This window comes from Hemibagrus wyckioides, linkage group LG10 (assembly GCF_019097595.1).
Source record: "Hemibagrus wyckioides isolate EC202008001 linkage group LG10, SWU_Hwy_1.0, whole genome shotgun sequence".
In the NCBI taxonomy this organism is placed as follows: domain Eukaryota; kingdom Metazoa; phylum Chordata; class Actinopteri; order Siluriformes; family Bagridae; genus Hemibagrus; species Hemibagrus wyckioides.
In genome coordinates, this window is record NC_080719.1 from 22,931,859 (window position 1) to 22,953,906 (window position 22,048).

Consider the following 22,048-nt stretch of genomic DNA (forward strand, 5'->3'; position numbering starts at 1 on the left):
AAAATGAGTTATGTAGATATTCTGCATAAAAATGCAATAATAAGCAAAAGTAGTTTGTTCTGTGGTTAATGCAGCACTGCTTCTGTGCATCGCTCAAATGTGTTTATGAGACAAAGGCGCCCTCTGCTGGTGGACACGCACCATGATGTGAAACATGCTGAGACTGAAATGAGAGGAAATTGCAAAATAAGGAGAGGAAAGGCAAATAAACTACACCACAGGGTAAGATGGGCAAGTTCTAATTACTGGTAAAGGTGACACAGGAACTCAACACTACCTGATGGAGTTGAGTCACATCTGGAGTAGGTCAAATCAAGAAAGAGAACCTGGGGTACTAACTAGCTCTTCTGCTACTGTGTGAATCACTAAAACAAGAGGGTCTACTAGTGTGGGTTTAGTTGCGAGGGTGGGGGGGTGGAAGAGAGTCAGCCTGATTTAATCAGAAAAAGATATTCTATTTATTAATCCTGAAGTAAAAGTATCAGTAAACACACAGACGAGGCCAAAAGACAAACAATTATAAATCTGTACAGGTAAGACACACAAGTAAAATACAGAGCTATGCGCAAGACAAACATGTATCAACGCATGCTGGCTTTAATCTTCTCCAGTCTCGCTCGTAGTTCGTCGAGGTCTCGAGGAGGACTGCGCAGCTTGACGGTTTCACTGCCCTGCTGTTCCCGAGACTCGCGCAGTTTAGACAGCTGAGACAGCAGCATGTCCATGGAGGAGGGAGCGCCCGACTTGGTGCTCACTGTGGGGAGGCTGGACTGGTCTGCGTTGTCCTGAGAGAAAAAGAGAGGGGGACACAGACGTGAGAAGGTGAAATCTATTTGGTCAGGAGAAAAAGAGAGAGAGAGAGAGAGAGAGAGAGAGAGAGAGAGAGAGAGAGAGAGAGAGAGAGAGAGAGAGAGAGAGAGAGACTGTGAGACAGAGCAGAGAAAGGGGCAGAGAGAGAGAGAGAGAGAGAGACAGAGCAGAGAAAGGGGCAGAGAGAGAGAGAGAGAGAGAGAGAGAGAGAGAGAGAGAGAGAGAGAGAGAGAGAGAGAGAGAGAGAGAGAGAGAGACACACAGAGAGACTGAGACAGAGCAGAGAAAGGGAAAGAGGCAGAGAGAGAGAGAGAGAGAGACAGAGAGAGAGAGAGAGAGAGAGAGACAGAGGGAGGGAGAGACAGAGCAGAGAAAGGGAAAGAGGCAGAGAGAGAGAAAGAGAGAGAGACACAGAGGGGGAGTGAGTGAGAGACTGACAGAGGGAGAGAGAGTAAGGAGGGAGACAGACAGACAGAGGGAGGAAGAGACTGAGACAGAGCAGAGAAATGGAAAGAGGGAGAGAGAGAGAGGGAGACAGACAGACAGACAGAGCAGAGAAAGGGAAAGAGGGAGAGAGGGCAGAGAAGAGAGGGGACAGGGGGGAGGGAGAGAGAGAGAGAGAGAGAGAGAGAGAGAGAGAGAGAGAGAGAGAGAGAGAGAGAGAGAGAGCACTTGCTTTGATACACACTAGCTGATAAGATATTTTCCAAAATGTAACCAGATACTTCATTTTTATTTCCTTTCATTTGTCACGTTTATACAGGAGCCAGAATTATTGGCAAGGAACAAAAATGGCTTTAGTTTAAATCGGCTTAATCCTTCACTGAAAGTGTCAGAAATCGAACCTTTTAATGAGCACTTGGACTAAAACCGAGAACTTTTATAGCAGAGGAATCTTTAATGCTGTGTTGCTTATCCCCTTAAAAAGGGTGTGGGACTATTGTTAGGACACGCAGGTCATCACTTCTGTTAATGGATCTTCCAAACTATACAGTGTGTCCGAATCCACACTGGAAACTGGATCAAGTGAGCAAAGAATAAAGCATTTCACATGGGCCACCGCAGTCTTCACACCTAACCACCTTAAAACCTTTCTTCCTCCTTTATCAAGAGTGCCAATAATTCTGGAGTCATCACGTTTCTCCATGCTACTGTAACAGTATGGATGAAAATGCTTAAAAGCAGCAAAGAAATGTCATGTCAGTCATGTATTAGGAAGCAATTTACTGAGAACAGATAGTTAAAGGAGACGTTCCCTTCCAGAACAAAAACCTACAGATAATTTCCTCACTCCCTCGTCATCCAAGATGTTCGTGGTTTTCTTTCTTCAGTCGTAAAGAAATGTTTTTAAGCATTTCAGGATGTTTCTCCATATAGTGGACTTCAATGGTGGCCGTGAGTTTGACCTTCTACAATACAGTTTAAATGCAAAGAGCTCTAAACCTCGAACCCAGCCCAGGAAGAAGGATCTTATCTAGACAATTGATCCTGAAATGTTTTCTTCAAAAATCATGTCTCTTTTTTCAGTCGTAAAGAAATTAACATCTTGGATGACAAGGGGTTGTGAATACAGTTTGGAGATTTCTGTTTCTAATAAAATGGCAGCAGTACAACTTGGAGAAAAGTGAACAGAAAAAAATGAAAAGTACCTTTGTGCTGCTGTGAAGGCCAGAGGTCTGCTTCAAAGGTTCAGCGCTGGAGCTCGATGCTGCGGCCAGTTTCATGACCGCTTGGGCTCCTGTGCATTTACACACAGTCATTATTACAGCTCTCATTACTTCTCTCCATTTATATCATTAGTCATGAATGTGCCAAGCAAGAATTAGTTAAAAGGATTGATAAACCAACCTGCAGAAGTCTGGACCTGCATTTTACCAACATTTTCTTTGTTCTGGGGCTGGAAATGGAAGAGAGAAAAGATTAAGCAAATTTCCTACACTGGGTTACACTGCACTCGTTTAACAGAAGTGGAGTTTGTTCCAGAGGATTTACCATTTCATTCAGCGAGGACACCGGGTGCTTCATCGCTCTCTTCAGATGAGCGTCGACTTCGGACTCGCTGACGTTCTCAATCAGACTCAGATGATTCATAATCTGTAAAGTCAGAAGGTCACAACAACAAAAAAAGCAACTTAAGTACAAAAAACCCTCAGAAATATTGTAGTAAACCCGAGAGGTAGGAAGTGCTGTACCTTGGGGCCGACGAGTTTGTACAGTGTGTGTAGCAGCGTTCGGACGGTGCGATGAGCCATATCATGGGGTTTCTGTTTGAGCAGCTCTTTAGGAAAAGCCTTCATGAAGTTGTGGATGTCCAGAAGAATTTGGTCCAGGTAAAGCAACTCGATCTTCTCTGGGAGCAGCTTGATCATACGCCAGTGACACTGCAAGGAAGAAAACACTAAACAAATCAGGCATTGTCCTGATTACATTCTCTTCTCTTACAAGGTTGCAGATGTAGTCCATCAGCCAGGAAAATTTAAGCTGCTTCTTCACTAAAGCTGCTTAACAGTCACACGGCTAATATTGTCATGACATGCACTTTGCTTCAAAGGTCTTTCTCTTTTTAAAATAAAGGACCTTGGGACAAAGCAGGAATATTAAGTGTTTAGTATACATATTTTAAATACATACACAGATCAGCCATAACATTATGACTACTGAGAGGTGAAGTGAATAAAACTGATGATCTCATCATGGCACTGGTTATTGGATGAGATATTACATAAGGGAACATTTTGTCCTCAAAGTTGATGTGTTAGAAGCAGGAAAAATGGACAAGAGTAAGGATTTGAGCTTTGAGTTTGACAAAGCCAAATTGTGATGGCTAGACCACTGGATCAGAGCATCTCCAAAACTGCAGCTCTTGTGGGGTGTTCCCGGTCTGCAGTGGTCAGTATCTATCAAAAGTGGTCCAAGGAAGGAACAGTGGTGAACCGGTGACAGGGTCATGGGCGGTCAAGGCTCATTGATGCACGTGGGGAGTGAAGGCTGGCCCGTGTGATCCGATCCAACAGACAAGCTACTGTTGCTCAAACTGCTGAAGAAGTTAATGCTGGTCCTGATAGAAAGGTGTCAATACACAGTGCAGGACGGGTCAGGGCCGTTTTGGCAAAACAGCAAAAAGTGGACCAACACAATATTAGGCAGGTGGTCATAATGTTGTGCCTGACCAGTGTATTTAAAAATCCTCTTAATTCCATCTATTCTATTGTATATAATGATGTAACTCCGTGTGCAATGATACCAAGCTGTCAGATCCCACATGTGTGCTCCATACAGTTACATCATTCAGCTACATGGTGCAACTGTTCCATCATAGTGTCTTAAAATATAACTTGGTGGCAACCAGCTGAGGCATGTTTCAGGTTCAGGGCAAACACCCAAGACCAAGTTATGAGTTTGTCAAAACTTAATGGCATCAGTGTCCCTCCATCAGTGCAGCTGACCATCAGATTTACTGCATTTGGGCAGAGTATAAGCAGTGTGTTTTTTGGGATTCAAATACACAGCAGAAAATGTGCGGTCATCTAAATACTTAAGTCTTTTAATTTAGTATTAGTAGTAAATTATCGACAATGAGCTTTCAGGTCTGGACACCAAAATAAATATCAACCAGGAGAAATTAATGACAACATAGAGACAGCAGATGGTGTTACCTTCATGACCATTTCATAAAACTCCATGCCTACAGTGGTGATAGTGGACTCTTGTAACAACATCAGCAAAGCACTAGAGAGAGAGTGAGAGAGAGAGAGAGAGAGAAACAAGGGGGGGGGGGGGGGGTCGGGGGGAGGAAAACTCTGATGAATTTCCATTCTGGAGATGAATCATTAATTATTTCCAAAGCCAGTGAACAGCAGCAATTACATCTGAAGTAACAATAGCATGAACCTGTATTTAATGTTTATTAATGCAGTAAATAATGAATTTATTAACACTACATTTCTAGTGGAGTGCTGTGATTAGCAAAAGCTTGCAATTGACAGATTTATAACCATGCTTAACAATGCCTTTGGTCATTAGGTGCATAATAATTCACCACCAATAGGATGGGATTTTTTTTGTGCTAAAAAGATTAAACCCTTTCATCATATAGCCCAGTACTGTACTGAAATTATCCACAGAATCAATCCATGGCAGTACCTGAGCGTGTTGGTGGGATCAGCAGACTTGAACAAATTCGAGAGCAGGATATGAAGAGACCGGATGAGCTCTCGTGATTCTCCAGAGTCCTGCTGATGTCGAGGATCCACCACAAGTGAGAGCAGAGCCTGAATCAGATTCTTCAGCAATCCCCGCGAAGCTTCCTGAACCAGTCTGCCGGCCAAAACCAGCTACACACACAAATCCAGAGTCAATTGCAATAGGTCTACAGAAGATTTGGAATTCATAACATACAGTTCACAATAAATCTTAGGAACGGATTTAAAAAAAAAAACAAAAAAAAAAAAAAACACAATCTCATTTCTAGAACTTCAGGAACAATCTAGAGACGCACAATGAGGTGCAATGGTGAAGAATATCCTCACCGAGCTCAGACAGTTGATAACGGAAGCACAGACTTTCTCCATGTGCTGTGTTCCTTCGCTCCCTATGCACCTGCTGGACTGCAAGCCGAGCTGTATCAGCACCACGACAATGAACTCGTCCACATGACCCGACATCAGCTTCCATTCACTCTCCTTGTGCAAAATCTCCACAATCTGAGGGTCAGAGAGGAAAATGAAAGGAACCGCTCCATTAGCTCAAGCAGAATATTAGCTGGACATAAAAGCAAGATTTGTTCTTCTGCAATTTTATTTCTTTGTAGACTCTCTCTGGGCTTTGCTGCATTATCTCTGCTGATGTAGAAAGAACAGTATACAGCAGTTTGGCTGAGGTATGGAACACATCACTACCTTAGCCAGGCCCTGCATGCTGGTCTTCATGTCTGCACTGGCGACCTGTGAAATGACCAGCCTAATGTTGGCTGCAGGTTCAATACTGCTGGAGACAGACCTGTCGAGAGGTAGGAGAAACCATAAAAGTTAGAAAGAATAAGATTCCTTAGTGTTTGAAAAAAGTTCGCTTTTTTTTTTTACCATTTAAGATAAAAACTGACCACATCATAGGAATCCTTAGAAGTGATAAAGGGCACAACTTTAGTATTTGTTAGCCAATGGTCAGACACAAGCCACGATACAAGACGCATCCCGATACATGCTTCATGAAAGACATTATAAAATAAAAGTATTAAAATTCATCAAGAACAAATTTGACCACTGCAACACTGATGAATCCGTAAAGTAGATTTAAGGTGGAATTTTCCACTAATAATGCTTTCAGTGATGTAAATGCAAATCTTTAACACAGTAAGATTGTTTGATTTGTTATAGGTGGGTGAGTGAGACGGCCCAGAATCTGATGGAACACCAGCACTGGATTTGCCAGCTAATCCTGCCCGATGTAGACGCTAGCCTGCAAGTTAGTGTGGTCTTCCTGCAGCAGCAAGGCTGTGCTCATTAGCAGAGGCAGATGAAACCCTGCTATTGCAGTGAGTGGAAATAGAGGAAAGGGATAAATACATCAGGCTTGAGGCTACAGCTAGAGCCATTTTAGTTCTGTGCTTTCATGTCTGACTATAGTACGCTGTGTAGAGAAGTGACTTGGTGGGATTCATCATGAATGTCATCAGTTTGAAATCCACTCACAGGCCACCTTTTCTACTTTAACATCTTCATCTCCTCTCGAACTCCTAACAGGAATGGATTCATGTTTACAACCAACATTAACCCCTTTCATTTCAATATATTTTTTTCCATAAAAAGTCCTACTTGTACTTGAACTCCGGCACTTCCAGAGGTGACGATTCCGTCGTATCCAACACCAGAAGTTCGGGTAAGATATTTTCAGGTAGTTCCACGATGAAATTGGGGTCGAGTTGAAACTGGCACGACTCGGCAGAGCTCGGCTGCTGGACCGCCGCAGCATTCTGACGCCGGATCTCGCTGAGGAACAAAAGAAATTGGACCGTGTTTATGAAGATTGAAGACCCCAGGCATACATAAATGGCTGAACAGGAAGACAGAAAATATGTTAAACCTGATACACCAGTGTTATAGTTCTGGAGTATTATAAGTTCTGGAAAATAATTCTTATAGAGCCAATAAACCAAACTGAAACTGCTGCTTAAAAAAATAAATACTAGTCCCAAGAGAGTTTGTGTGTGTGTGTGTCTGCGTGTGTGTGTCTGCACAGACTCCTTATGAGAAGCACAGGGGCTCTCTGAGTGGAGATTCCAGCCACAGCTTGATCACCTCAGTATGAGTAAACATGATGCAACTGCAGCTAATCTGAAACAGCATACTGACAAGCCTACCTCAGCTTAGATGGTGCTGCTGCCTCGGGGTTCAGTTTGCGTAGCAGGCTAGCGTTAGCTGGAACAGACGTTTTCTCCTCTGGCTGTTTGTTAACAGGAGCAGCCGGGGCCGAGGGTTTCTTAGCAGATCGCTTGATTCGCTCTTCCAGCATGCTCATGTCCTTTTCTGACAACTGCAAAAGATAAAAAGTATCACTTCACCGAAACGTCAATTAAATAAACAAAAATAAATTAAATAAAAAAAAAAAAGGTGACCCAACCTGGCCAATGAGCTTGTACACTTGCTCTCCACAGACGTTATAAGCCGCCACAACTGTGTTCAGAGCAGCGTTACGGACGGATGTGTCTCGATCGCCGATGTGGACAGCAATTTCACGCAGGGATTTTGCTGCGGTCTGCTGGAAGACGGACATTCCAAACAGTCCAACAAGACAGCAGAGCTCCTCCAGACACTCTGCAGGTCAATCCAAAAGAAGTGCAAGGCATTGTGAATTATAAAAGGAGATGTTAAATTACAATTCATTTCAATCTAGACTTTTGACCTTGCCCACCCCATTCCAATCATTCATCCAATCATCCACAGGCAAATATCCCGGATTCACTTACCGGCTCTCTGTTTGGAGTTTTTGGACTTGGTGCCGTCCATGAGGAACGGAAAGATCCTGCTAGCTGCGTAAACTTGGCGCAGAAGGCTAAAGATGTTGCGCACGTCTTTACGCACCACATCCTTCTGCTCACCCATCTGAAAAAGGCAGGATTCAGAAAAGGTATTCCACACCTACAGCCCACAGACTACAAGTAGTATTAGCTTCTAGTCTTTGTTCCTGAGTCAAGGTAGCACATTCATGTGATGAGATGTAGTGGTTTCTTATAAGCTATATGCTGCTCATCACACACAGCTTAATCTCACTCTCCTTAAAGGAAAGGAAAACTGAGGTCAGGGGGAAAAAAAGGACTGGCACAAAGAATTTTAGGAATAACTGGACAGTATTAAAATTGTACAAAGATATAAATAATGAAATCACTTGGCATACAGAGACAATGAAGTGATGCCAGATTGCATGCCAAGGAAGAATATCCTCTTTTTAACATGGCTGTTAAATGCATTAGAGCAAAAACAAGTTAAGTTTGACATGTCCCTAAAAACCACCGTGAACTGCAGGCTGTGTCCAGTTCATGATCACTGGATGGGAGGGGCACACACTGATCCCTGTCAATTACTGCAACACAAGCCAATCAGGGGAATCTATGAGCTTATGTATGTAGAAGATTGTAGACAGTGCCATCCTCAGTGTGTTATAAGGCCCTATGATGCAGAACGAGCAGCAGGTGCTTGTATAGTAAGGGAGATCTCACTGCTGTCTGAACAAATTGGGGAGAATAATCCAAAGGCAGGTCTGCAATCCTGCCCGTGTCTAAACAGGAAGTGACTGTGTGCACTCGACAACTGAAATTAAAAGCACACTAAAAGAATGAACATTAATCCACCTTTAAAACCTGTGAGGAAAGCAGGGTCACCATCAAGTGAACTTCACCAGGCTAGAACATTACAATTGGCATGTTCATTAGTTTTTGAACTAAGGCACGTGAAAATCTGTGCATTTCCTCTCCCAAGGCTGACTGTGTGAACTGTGCCGGTAAGAAAAGCACCTTAAGGATGAAGTAAGGGATGAACAACGTGGCTTCATGCTCAGTGAGATGGTAGTCCTGGTTACGGAGAGTGGCAAAGAGGAGCTTGAGATACTCCAGAGCCTTGATCAGCACACTGGTGTTCGTATCGAAGAAGCGCAGGGTGAACCATTTCAAGATCAGATCCAAACAGCTGACTGTGGCCTCGGTCTCAGCCTCCAGGTGCTAAGGAACACAGCACATTATAGCAGTTCATATAAAACACAGCTGACCGTTAAGGTTTAGATAACACAGTACTGGGACTCACCTCCATCATGGTGCTGATTGCCTTAATGTGTTTTTGGAAATCTGTGTGAAAGAGGTCTTCCATCTGCCATTTAGCCACGCATGTAGCCATCTGATTCTTCAGCTGATCAACATACTCCTCACGTGGCGTTAAAAAGTTCCACTTTAACACCTGCAAACACACGGGACACAGGAACGTACACGTTAACATCGACGTGTGAACCCGACAATCCTCAGACACATTCAAAAACCTTGAGGCACAGGATGGTAAAAATGTTGACCACATGGACAACTGATCGCAACACTACAGGATTTAACTGTGCATTTTCGCCCACGAGTGCCACTCAACAAGCAGTTCCCGACCGTCCAGTCTTTTTTTTTTTTTTTTTTGAGATCATTCTGGTCAATTAAAATTGTTTTGCCAGGTCAGGCAAGTCCAGTGCCCATAGTAATCTAAACAGATAAAACGTACCTTTAGACTTTTCTCCTCCTTGATCCGTTGCTCTTTTCCATTGGGAACGAGGATGAAGATTGGACCATTCCGCTCCTCCTCGACTTTGCCAGCTGGTTTCTTCACAACAGTCTGGAAACATGAAAACAACAAACCCAAGTGAAGCGCTTCTTCCATTTCTGCCCTTGTTTTTTAAAAAGCAATCTCCGATTCATCATTACTCATTTTATTAGGCCTTCTGCTACCCATGTATGATTATTACTACTACAAATTCTTCTCTCTACCATGTCAAATGCTTAAACTCACCTTAGCTTTGGGTGCAGCTGCCGGTTTGGTCTTTTTGGGTTCTGCTGGTGAAGGTTCACTCACTGGAACGGTTTTGTCTGGAGCTGTACACAAACATAACAGAATTCAGTGACTGAGCAACAGGAGTTACAGACTCAACTTGGACTCATCATGAACATATTGTTTATGCAAGGAATATCCAGAGGTGTTAAATTCTATCTATAGCCACTGTAGCAGAGGGAATATTGCATCTTCTGTGGCTTTTATTGCAGATGTATAACAAACTCCACTTGCTACAATACTCACTGTTCCACTATAAACTACTTTTCCCCACCTATGCAACACGTTAGACATATCCAAACTCAATTATACACGTATTTATTTTATTGCTCACTGCATTAAGTGCTTCATATGTAGAAAGTTGTTCCGTTTAGAAAATATTTGAGTGCATTTGTAACTCAAGGCTAAATTGAACACCTTTGAGCAGCATCAGGTGTGTAAGAAGCAGAGAAATCTTGGAATAGTTATTAACTGGTTACTAAAAAAAAAAAAAAAAAAGCAAAATTAAAATAATCAAAGTGGGAAGAGCCACTAACCTGGAGCTGCTGCAGCAGGCTTCACATTGCTGGTAGCAGCAGGTGCCGCTTTACTCGGCGCTGCAGGTTTGGCAGGCATGGCACCTCGAGCTTTTTCCAACAAGACCACCAGCTGATCTTTAGATGCTGGCTACAGAAGAGAAACCGGAAGTGTGTGAATTTATGAAATTAACTTCAGATAAATCATGACTCATTAAACCCCACACACCTTCAGCTTGGCAGCAGCTTTGTTCATCTTGTCGTAACCCAGGTGCATCATAAACACAGGAAGTGCATCTTGAGCTTTTTTCCGCACATCTGCATTTCGATCTTCCAAGCAGGAGTAGAGATGAGGAACGCACATTGCAAAATCCGAGGGAACAGAGCGCAAGGTGGGTAACTTTTCAGCCAGCCAGCCTAATAGCTAGACAAATACAGGAAGGAAGAAAAGGTCACCATCTTACACGTCGTAGGTTTGCAGTCGGTTTGGGGGGGGGGGGAACCCCTCACACTTCAGCCAACCAGACCTCCGCATAAATTAAAGCATCCACACTAACCTCTTGTCTAAGGAAAGGATTTTCTTTCTTCAGCTCCTCAGCCAAATCCTCCCCCTCCAGCCACTCCTTCATGCCCATTTGCTCCACCCATGCATTCAGAGTAGCCAAACCTGCCGTCCGCACAGCATTCTGGGAAGGACGCGATAAATTAGGACATTATAACACGTCAGTCCACCACACACCAAGTATTGTACTGTGCTTATTATGGTGTATATATTCATCACATCATCTAACCTTGCTCCTTACCATTAGGTCAAAGGTGCATTGGACAGAGTTAAATATACATTACCCACTGGGAATTCATTCAGTACTTTGTGTGGCTCACCTTGCTGTTAGTGAACACAGTGATGATCGGGAAGCCGAGGCTTTTAACATGCTGTTTTAGTGCAGGACCCATTGCTGTGGCAATCTGTTGTAGGATGGAGAGAGTCTGCTGGACCTAAAGCCCAATAATCACACACAGAATCATCAGTATAAACATTCATTTGCTAAAAATACACACGCTGCTTTAGTTGTTTAGTATGGAGGGGGGACATTGTGAAAAAATTTAAAAAACAGGAAGTGAAACGCTCACCAGTATGGCATTGGAGTCTGTAAGGCGAGCCTTTAGTGCCACAGGAAGTTCCCCGATGTTGGGTTTGATGAATTTAGCCTCCGAGATTACAGCAGTGACTTCCTCCAGTCCTTCTTTCCTCATCTTCCAGTTCTTGTCGCCGATTTTTGACACCATTTCAGAGGTGATTTTGTCGCTGAAAATTAAAATTGACAAAAGAAAAATTAAATATCTCCAAGATATCTGTAAAAAAAAATGTTAGAAGAGCAGAGTTTCCTAGATCAGAAAGGATAAAAGTCCACAGAGAAGCGGGTTTCACCTGATATCTGTTCGAGGCAGAAGATCCACAACATCTGCACCTCCCTCATTTTCTTCCTCTTTATCACCTTCATCCTCTCCTTCAACCCCGTTCGCTTTTGATAAACCTCTTGTAGGAGGAGGAGGAGTCTGACCTTTCATCTGGTAACAGGGTCGGGGGGGAAAAAAAAAAAAAAAAAAAAAAAAAAAAAGTTGTATTGGATTTTTCTAGAAACTTGTGTATAAAATAATGAACCAAGTTGAAGCCAAACGCATTAACAGCACTTAATATCCTACTGCTGCAACTGGGACTCGGGTTAAAGTTTTTAATGAATTAATTTAACAACAATCACACCTTTTCGAACTCTGCATCTATCTGTGAAAGCAGTACAGCTTTCTCATCCTCGAAAAACATGCGCAGAGGAGCACCCATGTACAGGTACATCACGGCCAGGAGAGAGATGGCAGCAGTTCTCACAGCCTAATGAGGGGACACGCACGTTAACCGGACAATCAGACAAACTGGACTGTACATAGAAACTACAGAGTAAGCAAGGGGGTCATTACATTTCAGTAAAGCCTCCAAGGCAAATGTAAAGAAATTATATGCCACAATCAATCACTTGACTACATATGGGTGTTAGAACTGTGTTCACATTTCATTGGGGGGGGGGGGGGGGGGGGGGGGGGTCACTCACTGGATTGGTAGCAGCCAAGGCAGTCTTCACATTATTAATAAACGCCTTTACATTTATTCTGGAAAAACAAAAATACAATTCACAGTACTGTAATAATGAATGGACACAATGACAATGAAACCATCTAAAAGCACAGTGTCCAGATGTTGCATTTGACCCTACCCTGCAAAGCCAAACTCCTTTATAGCACCAGAAAGCCAGTTCAGAGCTTCAGCTTGGTTTTTAGGATTCTTCTGACCAAAGGCTATGGATACAACCTGAAATAAAAAAAACACAATAGTCTTAACAAATGTGGCATTAAATATCTGTATGCTGACATCACTCACCTCACACACACCTGTTCTGCAGTCCACGGAAGAGTGCAGGCTTCAGCGATAGCACTGAGTGTCTCTCTAGCTCTCACGCCACACTTCACGTCTCCAGCTTTATCCACCACAGCTTCCAGCACAGCCAGCGCTGATGTTCTGGAGAAAAACGAGCCTCTCTGAGCCACGCCAGAAACAACCTGGAGCTTCAGCTGCATCACCTAAAAAAAACAGAAACTCAGTTATTAGAAAGCTCATGACTCTGCTCTACACAAGACAGCAGGGGAAAATATATATAATGTTCAAGCTGATAACTTTCATATCCTGTCAATTTCCTAACTCCAAATAACTAATTTGTAATAGACAAAGCTATTGAAAATGAATCACTTGTTTCCCCTCTCACTCCGATTACATCCAACAAACGTCTCTGAAAGTCAGGTGTAAAGAAAACAAAGGTGGTTTACCTGGAAGTTTGTCTCTTTCCAGCCAGGCTTCTTGGCCAGCATCCGGATGAGAGCCTGACAGGGCATCTCTTTAGCATCCATGAGCTCTATGGCCTGGAAAACACACAAGTCTGAGTCACTCTACATTCACATGTTAACCAAATTTCCAAAAAGCAAAAGTAACCGCAAATGGTTTTGTAGTAGGGCGGTCACTTTTTCCAAACATATAGCTTGAAAATTAAGGCTAGGTCAAATATACACTATACTGCCTGGGACACCGCTCCAAACCATTGAATTCAGGGGTTGGCCCCTTAGTTCCAAAGGAATGCTTCATACCAATACATTTTGGACAATTTCATGCTCTTTGTGGGAACAGTTTGGGGATGACCCCTTCCTGTTCCAACATGACTGCACACCAGTGCACAAAGCAAGGTCCATAAAGACGTGGATGAGTGAGTTTGGTGTGGAGGAACTTGACCAAGTCCTGACCTCAACCTCATAGAAGACCTTTGGGATGAATTAGTACATCTTGGTATAAAGCTGAAGTCTTAATAGTTCAAGAATTTTTGGATGCTGCTCTTAATCTTAGGCCTAAGTGTGGATTTCAAGGAACGTTTTTGTGTGTGTGTGTGTGTGTGTGTGTGTGTTACCTTAAGAAACTCCTCCATGGCAGCCACCCTCTCCTTCCAGTTTGCACTGTCCAGCATCTGCATACAGGATGCTGGAAGAACTGCAGAGGCTTTCTCCTCAGATACCTCGGGCTGAGCAAACACCAAAACATCACTTCATAAAAGCTTCATGCAACCCGACATGTGGAAAATAAAATAAAAGAAAGAAAAACATTTACCGAGAGTTCAGCTTCAGTCATATCCTTGCTCTCAGGTTTCTTAGCTTTAGCGGAAGCAGCTGTTCCTTTGGGTGCAGCCGGTTTACCCTTCTTGTTGGGAGCAGATGGCTGCATCAAAGCAAATATTATATATTCAGTAAGACATTTATGAACATTATGGTGCAGGTCCAAAGGTGTAGCACAGCCTTGGAAATCTTTCGTGGCTTTCTTTACATCCAGCTTCTTTTATTCTCAGCATCAGAAGTACTTTATTTTAAAATTCAAGATCTATGCATCATCTCAGCTTTTACTTTATAGAAATAAAATGTTTAAGAATGAAAACGCTCTCATTACCTTAGCAGCACTGGCTGCAGGTGCTTTCTTGGCAGGGGCAGACGGTTTAGCTGGAGCTGCTGCAGGCTGGGCTTTCGGAGCACTTTGCTCCTTCATCTGCCCTCCAGCTTTCTTCCCTCCAGGCAGCTCCAGTTTCTCTGCACACTCCTTAATCTATAAAATTCAATGTTAATGAAATTAAATGAAACACTGATAGCAATTAAAGAAAGTAGAAAAACAGTAACTAACTGAGGTGTACCTTGTCAACTTTGATTTTGTCCACATCAGCCAGAAAAGGGTTAACGGCCCTCTCACCCAGCACCCTGAGCACCGTGCCCAAAGCTTCGAAAGCTGCGTCTCGAACCTCTGGAGCAGAATCATTCACTTGCTACAGGAACAAGGAAAAGTTCGTGTTATACATCACTTCCTGATCTCGATCCACAGCGTGAAACCTATTTTAGCTTCAGGTGATCTACATATACACAATACACGAGGGCCGAGCTACTGATCTAGTTTATATAATGAATCTTCTGCGAGTTATTTATATATTGCAGCAAACCCTGAGGATTAGAGCTAAATAAAAATCACAGGAGCATGCAGCAGGCATTAAAGTGTGGATTTATTTGACTTTAATTCATCTCCAGGTTCTACAGAGAAACAGGCCTCAACATCTGGGGGGGAGTTTCACCTTCAGTAATGCAACACAGAACGGTTTGAGGAGGTTTTTGGGCAGCGTGGCCGGAGTGCAGTGGCGGAAACTTCTGGCGAGGAACAGTGAAGCTTGCTGCCTGATGGATGGGTTTTTGTTGTCCATCACAGCCAACACGTCCTCACTCACTCTTTCAAGCGTCGTCTGAGAGAAAATCAAGCAGATTTCAATTCAACAGCATAGCTATGAAAGATTATTTTTTGGTACATGATCTGAAAGTAAAAAAGACATTACACTGGATCTAATCATTATGAAGATACTCACAGAAAGATACACTGCATCTAATGCTTCCTGCAGCGCCTGAACCACCTGAGGCTTCTTCTCCTTGAACTTCTCCAAAATAGTTGGCACCAACTGCACACACACACACACGCACACTAAGAACAAAAGGAAACAAACAGCAGACAACTTGCACTCTTTATATGAGGACTTACATGACCGGCATAAGGGCCAAATTTCTTCCGGAGGCCAGCAGAGAGCCCGGCAACGCATTTAGCGGCGAGCGTCACCAACATGACGTTGGTGTCCTTTCCGATGACCTGGAAGAAAATCCATCGATTGATTAGAAAAAGAAGGAACCACAGAGCGATGATGCACGTTACAGAAGTGGTACTTTCTGTAAAGTCACTAATGATACATGAATATAAAATGCATATGAAGCTGATCAACATTCTATAAAGAGACAGACCTTAGTTAAGATCATTGTTTCCATCAACAGAGATTAAAAGCAATGATGTTTATGGACCTCTTAAAGCCATTGTGATCTTTGGACAGGTTTGAGAGTTCTTAAGAAATTGCTCTGGTGTTTTTTTTTTTACCTTGTTGAGTGCTTTGACAACATCTCCATACTCCCCACTCTCCAGTTTAGGGTTCTTGGTTAAAGCTTCCAGAGCTTCTAGTGCCTCTTTCCTCTCCTGCCATTTCTTTGCCTCCTAAATAAAACACATTTGAAAAATTCTGCTCAACTTAACGCTTTATACAAAAAACACAATATACAGAAGGACGAACTCCTTACAATCTTCTCATAGAAGTCTTTTGGTAATTTAGAGAGGATTTCCACTGCCTCCAGGAGCTCGTAGGCGTCGACAGCAGGAGCCGCTTCCTCCACATCACCTGTGGGGCGAGAGAAAACCGAGTCATTTTCCAAGCGAAACTTTTTTCCGCACAACATTAAAATCACATTACTGCCAACTTCACATAGGGCAGAAGTGTAGCAGCTCTCCCACAGATACACTATACTGCCAAAAGTTTTGGGATGTCTGCCTTTACATGCACATGAATTTAATATAATCTATAACAACTCTTCTGGGAAGGCTTTCCACAAGGTTTAGGAGTGTGTTTATGGGAATTTTTGACCATTCCTCTAGAAGCGCATTTGTGAGGTCAGGCACTGATGTTGGACGAGAAGGTCTGGCTCACAGTCTACAGTCCACTCTAATTCATCCCAAAGGTGTTCTATGGGGTTGAGGTCAGGACTCTGTGCAGGCCAGTCAAGTTCCTCCACACCAAACTCACTCATCCATGTCTTTATGGACCTTGCTTTGGTCACTGGTGTGCAGTCATGTTGGAACAGGAAGGGGTCATCCCCAAACTGTTCCCACAAAGAGCATGAAATTGTCCAAAATGTCTTGGTATGAAGCTGAAGCATTAAGAGTTCCTTTCACTGGAACTAAGGCCGAGCCCAACCCCTGAAATCAATGATTTGGAGAGGTGTCCCAAAACTCTTGCCAATATATTGTATAAACCACACTAAAGTACCATCTGCTTCCTCATCTCCGTCTCCTCCGTTCTGCTGCTGTTGCTCAAACTTGGTTCGAAGGTCCTGCTGTGATCGCAGGAACCGACTCTGTCGAGGAGCTGATGCCTTTGCCCACTCATCCTCTAGCTCTTTTAGCTGTCACACACACACACACCAGTATAAGCGTCAAATATAAATCAGTTGCTGTAAGTCATAAAACAGCACAGCCTTCAGTGAAAGTCTCTGCATCGTACCAGAACAGAGTTAACGTTCTGAAGCGGAGGACGCAGGGCGTCTCGGATCCACCTGTAAACCTCAACAGCGAGCAGTTTGGCCTCGTCCCGAATCGCTTTCTCTCTGGACTCAAAGAGCTTGGGCAGCACCTTCACAACTGGCTTCAGGTTGATGATCTTGGCTCCAAATTCACTGTAGACCAAAAAACAAAAAAACAAAAACCAAGCCAGTCAGTTTATAAATAATTACTGAAAAAGTCTGGGCAGCTGAAATCAAACTCTGGGGTCATCATGTGTGCCGTGTTCCTGACATGATGAGACAAGTCCTTTCCTTAATATTGCAATTTGTTTAACAAGACCTAAAACGTTATAAATCCTGTGTAACTGCTGACCATTTTATTAGAACGCAAATTAAAGGGAAGGAACATGTGCACAGGATCAGACTATTGCTTACTGATCAAGACCATCGAGACCCTCTGTGTTGTCTGTTAATCCTTGGTCGTTAAGTTGTCTGTCACATATACATTAGTGCACAGTGAAATTCTGTCTTTGCATCTCCCATCCTTGGAGGTTGGGGTCAGAGCGTAGGGTCAGCCATGATACAGCACCCCTGGAGCAGGGTGGGTTAAGGACCTTGCTCAAGGGCCCAACAGTGGCAGCTTGGTGGTGCTGGGGCTTGAACCCTGATCGTCCAGTCAACGACCCAGAGCCTTAACCACTTAAGCTACCACCACCCCCCTTTATTCATGTCATTTTTCCTCCTAAGCCACCCGAAACGTCCTCGTCTACACTTATTTGTGGACGTAAACACTAAGAGTTTAGATATTATTTTATATGGGGAAATGAGGAGGAAAGGAAAAAAGGACTTTGCATTAAGCGAGTTGTTTCTCTGTGCTGTGTGAATACACAAACTTACATGATGCTTAATTCAATACCAACTTGAATAGTGTAGAGTCTTTAACAGACAAACATCACCACAAAGCAGCTTTATAGAAAAATAATCCTTAGCTATATGGCTAAGTAACATGAAAAGTTATGATCCCAAGAACACACCGGTTTCTCTGGCCTCATTGTTCCCAAATTTGGATCGAACAATGCAGGAAGCAAAAAAATTCCTGTGCACTTAACACCAAACAGCTCTTTTTCTTTCTTTTTTTTTTTTTTTTAAATCCCTTACCAATACTTTTCTTTAGGCTTCATCACTCACCTCACCGCCCGCCTCAACACTTCCACGCAGGCCAGAGCGATTTTGGGGTTCTTGTTATCAAGACCTTTGAGAAGTTCTTCCTGAACCGCGTCTCCTTTCTCGATCTCAATGTACATCAGACAGATGTCCGAGCCGAGCTCTTTAGCTCGTGCTTTGGGCTGGTTAAAGACTTTACACACCATGCCGGACACAACCTCACCGACCGTCCTGCACGAGGGAAAAAAAGATCACATCACACTTTACATCACCAACAGAGATCAGAGTTTATATTGCAGTGTCTGCTCTCTTGTTCAGAGGTCTAAGCAGTGAGACCCAGTGTCAGTGTACACAACAAGGAGCTGGAGATTTCATTCATTTCAAGAAAACTTCAAACCATGCACAAATGGTGTAAATATCTTTCCCAAACATTTTTTCCCCACCATGACTAATTTCTCTCCTCCATGTCCTGGTTCTCATCACATTTGCTTAGTAATATTTTATCATCAGTGCAGATCCAAGTCAAAAATAACGTCCACGAAAAAGCTCAATACGAGAGGAGTAAAACAAATGTGAATCAAGAGTATGGCTGATGTTCCTTTACCTAGATGCCACATGTGCATTTTCAACATAAGCGAAAGCTGCCTCTAGTCCTTTAAGTTGTGCCACTGTGTTCGAGTCAGTGACAAATTTCTTGATCAGTCCTTGATATTTGCCCCACTCTGGACTCTTCTCGTCTGTAATCCTCTGAAACAGTTGCAGAGCCTCGGTGTAGCCGCTTAACCTCGCTTTCCAGACCTGGGTGAAAATAAATGATAATAAATTGATTTAATAAAAGGGGAAAGACATGAATCCAAGCTTTTGCTGCTTGCATGAACACGGTCTCAACTTGTGCAAAGCCACAAACACACACCTGATATTACACATAAACACAAGAAATAATACCTTATGTTCACATTTCTGGTCAATGGGAAGCTTCATCCACTCACTGTCGTCTCCCATGATGCACTGCGTTTGGTTTGAGAGTCTAAGAAGTCTGTGAATAACAAATGATGGAGTTTTAACAAAACAAGGGTTTTGCCAATCCACTTTTAGAAACTTAAACAAGCCCCCTGCTGGGGTCAGTTCTTAGTGCCTGCTATAGCAAGACCTGAGAAAACTTTCTGAACTCATTTATTCACTCGGGTTATTAGTTTTTCAGGATGTGTTGGCAGAAATAAGGATCTAACCTTGCTTTAGTGTTACAGCTTCAGTATTTAGAAAAAGAAATAAAATAGCACGCGCTTCCAGTTTGAAGTAAAAGCACTTTAAGCTGGAGGCACGTTCACGCGCACGAGCCTCCAGTTTAAAGTAAAAAGCACGAGACTCCGGGTTATTCCCACCTTTTTAACTAACCTGTGAGAGACGTAAACACTTAAATACTGAAGCTGTAAACATCTTGCAAAGGCAATACTCCTGGTCACATCCTTTATACTTCAACACATCCTGGAAGCTAATCAAACTTAGCACAAACAAAAGCAGCACGCAGGCTACTAGAGAGGCTTTTTTTATAATGTTTAGGAATGAAATAAACATCCAGGAATAGCACTAACGAGCTAATTTGACAATGACAGAAGCAGCTTTATGAGGCATAAATGTGTGTAAATATTAATCTCGTCACAACCCTGACTGCGCATGCGCACTGACAACCTGCAGAAAAGCCGACGCTTCAAAACAGAATAACATCCATAACAATAAATCTTACTCTACTTATAAAACAAACGCCAACTTACCCTGGGATTTCTCCGATTTCTCATGAAACCTGCTCCTAAAATCAACGTTTTGTTTTGCTTAAAAGGCGTAACTCTCCCGTACACTAACCGAACCACAGCTTTAACACAGAGCAGCTGAGCGGCGCGAGCTTCATTTAAAATGTGTGTCTAAGAGAAAGCCCGATTCTGATTGGCCGGTTTGTGTGAGCGGCGCTTCTGATTGGCTAGCCCACGTGTTCGCAAGGATGGACCTGATAGGTCCGTTCAAACGCAACCCCGGATCACATGGCACACTGAGAATTGTCACCGTTTTATTCAAAGTTTATTGTTTTGTATTATATATATTAGTTTAATTTATCATTTTGAATGCGTTCTAGTGGGAATACTTTCATTTAATTTCATTACTTTAATGAGATTAGTTGTAGCCATATGAAATGAGCAATGTGAAATATATATTCATACACTGATCAGCCACAACATTATGACCACCTGCCTAATATTGTGTTGGTCCCAAAACAGCCCTGACGCTTTGAGGCATGGACTCCAGTAGATCCCTGAAGGTGTGCTGTGGTATCTGGCACCAAGATGTTAGCAGCAAGTCCTGTTTAAGTTGCGAGGTGGGGTCTCCATGGGTCGGACTTGTTTGTCCAGGACATCCCACACATGCTGGATTGCATTGAGATCTGGGGAATTTGGAGGCCAAGTCAACACCTCGAACTGGTTGTTGTGGTCATCAAACCATTATTTAACCATTTCTGCTTTGTGGCACAGCGCATTATCCTGCTGAAAGAGTCCACAGCCATCAGGGAATACCGTTTCCATGAAAGGGTGTACACGGTCTGTAACAATGCTTAGGTAGGTGCTACGTGTCAAAGTAACATCCACATGGATGCAGGACCCAAGGTTTCCCAGCAGAACATTGTCCAAAGCATGACACTGCCTCCGCCGGCTCGCCTTCTTCCCATAGTGCATCCTGGTGCCATGTGTTCCCCAGGTAAGAGACCCACACACACCCGGCCATCCACGTGATGTAAAAGAAAACGTGATTCATCAGACCACAGGGGTCAGCATGGGCACCCTGACTGGTCTGTGGCTATGCAGCCCCTTACGCAACAAACTGTGATGCACTGTGTATTCTGACCCCTTTTCCATCAGAACCAGCATTAACTTCTTCAGCAGTTTGAGCAACAGTAGCTCGTCTGTTGGATCGGATCACACGGGCCAGCCTTCACTCCCCACGTGCATCAATGAGCCTTGGCCGACCATGTCCCGGTCATCAGTTTACCACTGTTCCTTCCTTGGACCACTTTTGATAGATACTGACCACTGCAGACCGGGAACACCCCACAAGAGCTGCAGTTTTGGAGATGCTCTGATCCAGTGGTCTAGCCATCACAATTTGGTCCTTCATCAAACTCGCTCAAATCCTTACGCTTGTCCATTTTTCCTGCTTCTAACATCAACTTTGAGGACAAAATGTTCACTTGCTGCCTAATATATCCCACCCACTAACAGGTGCCATGATGAGGAGATCATCAATGTTATACACTTCACCTCTCAGTGCTCAGAATGTTATGGCTGATCAGTGTATATGTATATATTTGTATTAATTGTGCAATATGGCATAAAAATGAAGTCTCTTGTGGTTCTCATGGTCTTGCTGAGCAACAGAGTGTTCATGCATAAACTAAACAATAATAAAGACACATGCGTTTGTTGAACATTTCATTCCAGATTTATCCCCCCCCCCTTTCCTGTTATAATGAGCTCCACTCTTCTGGAAGTCTTTCCACTAGATGCTGGCTTGTGGCTGCAGGGATTAGTGTTCATTCAGCTACAAGAGCATTAGTGAGATCAGACACTGATGTTGAGATGTTGAGGAGACTCCAGTTCCAGTTCATCCCAGAGGTGTTCAGAGTTGTCTTCTGTGGGCAGTGTTATGTTTGATCCGTTATTAACAGTACTTTTTGTGCCTTTCATACTTTATTTCTCTGTATACATCTGAGGTCAGTTGTCTCAAGGAGGATTT

General features: G+C 43.2%; 1 protein-coding gene across 1 annotated transcript; it reads right to left on the reverse strand.

Annotated features, from left to right (window-relative positions):
* Window positions 1-442: 442 nt before the first annotated feature.
* On the reverse strand, window positions 443-20,200 carry LOC131360235 (cytoskeleton-associated protein 5-like). Its single transcript, XM_058400473.1, has 43 exons — window positions 20,041-20,200; window positions 19,214-19,304; window positions 18,873-19,066; window positions 18,293-18,499; window positions 17,107-17,278; window positions 16,873-17,008; window positions 16,130-16,227; window positions 15,933-16,046; window positions 15,549-15,653; window positions 15,379-15,468; window positions 15,094-15,258; window positions 14,665-14,793; window positions 14,427-14,579; window positions 14,094-14,201; window positions 13,897-14,007; window positions 13,268-13,360; window positions 12,836-13,024; window positions 12,661-12,755; window positions 12,499-12,556; window positions 12,156-12,281; window positions 11,823-11,962; window positions 11,525-11,699; window positions 11,276-11,389; window positions 10,951-11,079; window positions 10,623-10,817; window positions 10,415-10,544; window positions 9,840-9,922; window positions 9,555-9,665; window positions 9,105-9,254; window positions 8,819-9,022; window positions 7,775-7,910; window positions 7,429-7,622; window positions 7,169-7,341; window positions 6,624-6,797; window positions 5,709-5,808; window positions 5,340-5,513; window positions 4,954-5,144; window positions 4,467-4,539; window positions 3,003-3,191; window positions 2,803-2,904; window positions 2,659-2,707; window positions 2,460-2,548; window positions 443-785 (listed from the first exon to the last, which is right to left on the reverse strand). The coding sequence occupies exons 2-43, from the start codon at window positions 19,268-19,270 to the stop codon at window positions 582-584; spliced, it is 5,679 nt and encodes a 1,892-aa protein (XP_058256456.1). The 5' UTR covers window positions 19,271-19,304; window positions 20,041-20,200; the 3' UTR covers window positions 443-581.
* Window positions 20,201-22,048: the final 1,848 nt, after the last annotated feature.

Excerpts from the sequence above, each read along its gene's own strand:
- LOC131360235 (XM_058400473.1), bottom strand. The coding sequence starts at position 19,270 with ATGGGAGACGACAGTGAGTGGATGAAGCTTCCCATTGACCAGAAATGT. Across the intron at positions 19,067-19,213 it reads ACCAGAAATGTGAACATAAG|GTCTGGAAAGCGAGGTTAAG; the intron begins GTATTATTTCTT and ends ATTTTCACCCAG. Across the intron at positions 12,282-12,498 it reads CCTTGGCTGCTACCAATCCA|GCTGTGAGAACTGCTGCCAT; the intron begins GTGAGTGACCCC and ends TCCCCTCATTAG.